We start from the raw sequence: 5,367 nt of genomic DNA, 5'->3' as shown, positions 1-5,367 counted from the left end.
TGCCTGCTCTCCTCACCACCTCCATCCCAAACCCACCCCCTTTCTGAGTGAAACTGATCTCCAGCCAGTTCCAGACACCAGGATGTGAGCTGCCTTTCCATGGGGCCTGGAGGAGGGAGGCTCCGTGTGTCCTCAACACCGCTGGGTCCGTACACAGGTTATCACAATGGCTCAGAGAGGACCGGCCTACCCAAGGCCACCCAGCAGGGAGAATGGGGGTCTCACACCTGCACTTCTGAGGCCCCAGCCCTCTTTCTGGCATCACATGGCTTCCGGTGACGGTCCAACACGAACCTTCCGGGTGCCCACCACAGCAGCCCTCTGGTAAAGCCAGACAGCACCTGCCTTGATGCTCACTCAGACACTAGCCTTGACCGTGACTTTGGACTGAAGTCCAGTGTTCACTGGTCCACCTCCAGTGTTCTGGCTGAACACAACTTTCCTGTTCCCAGAACACGTGGGTGGACCCTCTCCTCCGGCCTCTGCTGTCGTACGGACCCAAGCGTTTGCTTACACCCTGCGCTCCCTGCCAGGGACGCCCTTCCCTCCGCTCTGCCTGGCTAACTCCACGCATCACTAATCCCAGACATCACTTCCCCCAGGAAGCTCAGCTGCTTTGAGGTGTCTCCTGCTCTGCTCCGTGGGGCCTGGTTTGTGGTCTGGTCACTTACCCACCTCCTGCACCCCCCCGCCCCCGCCGCCCCGAGACGGTAAGCCGCGCACGGGCTGCACATGCCTGATGTCAGGGCCCGGCACGCAGCAGGTGCTCAGGGAGTGTGGCGTGCATGAATGCATGAGGGAGTGAACGAAGGCCCGCAGTGGATTCCTGGAAGTTCATCAGGCTGCGGTTAAAGACACTGGGATGCTTTGGCCAGGTGCAGGGAAAAGGGCGTCTCCTAACAAAAGGTTTCAATATTCGTCAAACCCTGTGTCCACTTTTGGCAAGAAGACGACTAGTGTGTCCTCCTGCTTTGGCCCTGGAAGGAGAGTTACTCCTTCCTCATGGGGAGGGTGGGGACCGTCGGTCACGGAGCACCAGCTCTGCTGTGCTGGGGAAGTGGCTCTGCAGGAAGGCCCGGGCCTTGCTCCGGCTGCATCCTCTGGGAAGCAGGGCCCTTTGGAGGGCGGATGTGAAGGGACAGGGAAGAGAAGGGCTGGGCCCAGTGTCAGCGGGCCAGAGCTGGGCTCTCCTACTGAACGGGGCCACCCTAACCACGTCCGGGCTGCACCTGAAGTTTCAAATGGGAGATAAAGGGTGGTCACCCAAGGGCTCCCAGAGCCTGTGCTGACTGGGGGTCATGGGGCCTCCGAGCCGCATCTGCCGCAGTCTGCGCAGGGCCTGGCCCAGCTCTCCACTGCCGTCAGCGGGCTCCTCAGTGCCCCTCAGATGCAGCTCCACTGGGCTCCCCCAGACTGGGGACAGAGGCGGAGCAAGGTCTGAGGGGTGGACATTAACAGTCACGGGGGCTGGGGACCGACCTCCCACTTCAGCCCCCAGACACCGCCGGGCCGCACACCTGCCCATCCTCATCCAGGGCATCTCTCGGGGAACTTTAAGAATCTACTGGTTTGCAGCAAAATGTGGCGGGTGGGAGGGTCTGTGGCCCTTACCAGCAGTGACCTTGGGCAAGTCACCTGACCTCTGGCCCAGGGCCCGGCTGACCCAAACATGAGGTGTCAGTGCTCTTGTTTTACGGGCAACGGGGGGTCCCGCCCAAAGTCACTGGCCTGTGTGGGGCCTCAGCCCTGCCCTTCTGTGGCCCCGGGATGACACCCACTCCTTCTGGAGGCTCTGGCTGGGTGAAGGGGCGGCTCTGCCACCCCGGGGACTTTGTTGTGGTCCCTCCTGTGACGTGGACACAATGGAGCAGAGAGAGGTTGTCTCAGCTGCCCAGGCCACACAGCCTCGCCACCTTCTGGGCTCACCTCCACGGGCCACATCCGGTCCAGCGGGAGCTGAGGCCGGGAGAGGAGACGGGATGAGCTCGTGCCGCACACGGCACCCGGCCACCCAGGTGGAAACCTCAGGGCCCTCACGTGTAAAACAGCCTGTGCGAGGAGACAGCACACGAGACAGGATGGGCATGTTTGGTCGCAACTCACTGTGTGGCCTCGGACAAGTCACATTCCTCTCCTGAGCCTCAGTTTGCCCACGTGCAGTACAGGGTGGGCGGGCAGAGCGAGCCCAGAGCTCCATTCCGGCTGGGCCCCTGGCCTGGGCCCTGTCACTACATGGCGCTGCTCTGACGCCCCCGTGCTGTCTGCGAAACAAGGACATCTGCTTGCATTCTCCAGCAGCTGCTGGGGACCTCCAGGAGGGTGGAAACCAGCACGGGGAGACCGCTGAGCGCCAGGAAGGCGCCGCTTCCAGCCTATTCCCGAAGCCTGCACCTCCACACTGTGGGGCTCCTGAGACCACGCTTCCATCCCACACGCATCCCGGTGTGACCCGCGCAGGAGCTAGGGCATCCACGGAGGGTCAGGCGCAGCATGGCCCTGGGCTGGAGCGAGGCCTCTGCTCACCCCTCAAAGCCCAGACGGAGCACAGTGACACAGGCGGGACCAAAGGAAGTTTATCTGTCACGAGCGAGACCAGAGCGGGGCACCCAGGAGTGGACCCTGCACCTCCAGCCAGGGCAGGCTCTCGGACCCAGGGCTTCCCCGGGACAGGCCATTGCTTTTCTGAAAGTACACAGGGCGCTTGGTTAAACAGGCCTCCCACAGACACACAGCCGAGGGCCTCGAGGGCTGCTGCATGCTGCCTAGCTGTGCCCACCCGTCTGGGGCACAGGCAGGGCACTGCTCTGTGCAGACAGACTTCCACGCCAGTCAAGTGTCAAAACAAAAGCACCTGCAAAGGCAACAGACTCCCCTCAGCGTCTGGCACCATCAGAGTAAAGCAGCCATCAGTTCTCAGGATGGAGTGTCTAGGATTACTTTGTGCAAACAAAATATTAGTACGTTCAGGGAAAACAGCATGATTTCTGGAGTACAGTACATGCACGGTCTGGAGTCTGGCACGCAAACTGGGAAGTTTCACCCACAGAAGACTCAATTTAGTAAAAACTGGCCCACTCTGGCCAATGTTCAGAAACGTTCAAGGCCGCTTCCAAGCCGAGAGGTCTCTTGGTGAAATGCTTAGCAAAGCTCTTGGCCAGCACTTCTCTTTTGATTTTGGGGGCATTGCTGAAATGCCTCTTGTGCCCATTAAGCTTCCCCACAACAATTTTTCGAAGCACTTCGTTTTGGTTTTATGATAATAACATCTTGATTCCAGGTATGCATACACAGACTACATATTCTTTGATAGAGCATGTTTAAGAGTATGTTTGGATGTAGGATGCTTTCAAACAGGAGCTGTCCTGTGGACTAGAACAGGCTGGCCAGTGGACATCCAGCCCAAGGCTGCACATCCTTGGGGCTGCTTTGTGGGAGAGACTCCAGCTGGACTTGCCTGTGTGACCACTCAGTGTTACCCGGCACCCAATCACCCCACAGGGTTATGCTCACAGGAGACAGGGAATGACATTCAGCAGAAGAAACAGCATTGATACACACAGAGGGCTTATAGACACCAGGCCAGTAATTACCGTGTGACACAGCCTAAGGGAAGTGGTGATTCGACTGGGCTGGGATTCTTGGTAAATTACATCTCAGTAAATGTATAGAAAGTGAGCGTTACTCAAAGTCGTAGGACAGCTTCCGGGGAGTCATGAACTCTTTCACTATCTCGTCTGTGACCTCCTTGCGCCGGGCCTGGTGCTCGGCGATCAAGGGCTGCAGAACTTCTATGAGCTCCTTCTTGAGCTCGCCGGTGAGCATGGCCCCGCTGGTATAATCCTGCCCGGGAGGAGACAGGCCATGTGAGAAACGGCTGCGCACGCCCTGGGTACCTCCCTTGCCCGGGCACCACCCATGCAGAGCCTGGCACACGGGCGGCATAGAAAAACGAGAACCTTAAGCCATGCCTTTCTTAAAATGACTCTGGGCCCTGGTAAGCAGCCGCGACTCAGGCTGGCACAGCGAGGGGAACAACGGGGTCCGCCCCCCCACCTCGCCCACCCTCCTGCGGGGTCGGGGGACTCCAAGCCCTGAGCCCGGGGCTGCCCCCTTCAGCCTTACTGGCTTCTCTAAAATCTCTGCCGAATCTTTTTTCATTTTCTGATCGTGATGGTAACATGTACTTACTGAACAAACTTAACAAGGTACCGAAACCACAGAGCAGCAGCAAAGTAAAGAAAAAAACCCCCTGCGAAGCCAGTGCCCAGAGGCTAAGGGCCACTGCTACTATCCTGGCATGTCTCCTTTTAGACTTTTTCTGGTGCGTTGTATTTAAACATAGTGGATCTCACTGCACGTCCAATTTGGGGTCCTTTTATCACTGTCACTGGCGTACTCCCCCGTGTGATCATAAACCTCACACCTGTGTGATAATCCCTCCTGACGATTCTCAGTTAAGGTTTCCTCTGTTGTACAGAGTCTCTTCTGAACTTTTTGCTACTGTCATTTTTACCGTCTTTGCATAGAGAGCTCTTTATTATTCAGGATTAGTTTCTTGGAAAAGATGCCAAGAATTGGAAAACCTGAAGCAGGAGCTATGAACATTCTTCGGGCTCTTTGGCTCGCTGAGAGGCACGCAGGGAACGCTCGACTCACCCGGGTGAGCCCCAAAGCGTCTGGATTACAATCAGTGCAAATACGGCACAAACCCGCTAAATTGGTAGTGGAATTGTTTCAACATTGAAGGCGTCCTGATTTCACTTCTATTTCTCGATGACTCGTGGGATTAAACCTCTCTGTGTGGCTACTCACTAGCGGTTTGTATTTTCTCTTTTGGGAACTATCTGTTCATGAGGTTTCTGGGCACGTGGTCAGAACACGACCGACCTACTCAACTCTAATCTGGTCTAAGCTGAGCGCCTGCCCCTCAGGCACCAGGGACACCGGCTGCCCCCAGCGTGGCTGCCAGGCCTTCCAGGTCCCGTGTGGGCACTGGGCCCCCGCCTCACCTTCCTGATCTGCTCCAGCCTGTCGTCATCCTCCAGGAAGAAGGTCAGGTACATGAAGGACACGTCCACGTCGCAGTTGCCCCCAAACTGCCGGTGCTCCTCCGTGGTGTCTCTGCCTCCGGAGAACGCGTGCTTGTTGACCTGCGCCAGCGAGAGGACACACATGCTCGTCGGGCCGCCGCCCTGCGCATGCAAGCCGGCCCGAGCAGTGGGGGGAGGCCTCGGACGCTCCTTCCCACCGAGCCCGGGACGGGCCACCGCGGGGCTCGCTGCGGAGAAGGGGGGACCGGAGGGGGGATGAGCTCTGACCCCCCCACTCCCCAGAGACACAGAATAGAATCGGGAAAGCCAAAGCACC

General features: G+C 58.1%; 1 protein-coding gene across 3 annotated transcripts in view; it reads right to left on the bottom strand.

The window, feature by feature from the left end:
- Positions 1-3,255: 3,255 nt before the first annotated feature.
- WARS1 (tryptophanyl-tRNA synthetase 1) overlaps positions 3,256-5,367 on the bottom strand; it is a 33,789-nt gene continuing 31,677 nt past the window's right edge. For all 3 annotated transcript variants that reach the window (XM_067725776.1, XM_067725772.1, XM_067725780.1), the window contains exons 10-11: positions 5,010-5,150; positions 3,256-3,840 (exon numbers count right to left, since the gene is read on the bottom strand). In XM_067725776.1, the coding sequence (XP_067581877.1) occupies positions 3,679-3,840; positions 5,010-5,150 (303 nt within the window). In that variant the 3' untranslated portion in view covers positions 3,256-3,678. The remainder of the gene's footprint in view (positions 3,841-5,009; positions 5,151-5,367) is intronic.

Source organism: Pseudorca crassidens, chromosome 1, assembly GCF_039906515.1.
Source record: "Pseudorca crassidens isolate mPseCra1 chromosome 1, mPseCra1.hap1, whole genome shotgun sequence".
Lineage (NCBI taxonomy): Eukaryota > Metazoa > Chordata > Mammalia > Artiodactyla > Delphinidae > Pseudorca > Pseudorca crassidens.
Note: the sequence above shows the minus strand (reverse complement) of the source record. Positions and strands in the feature narration are given on the sequence as shown.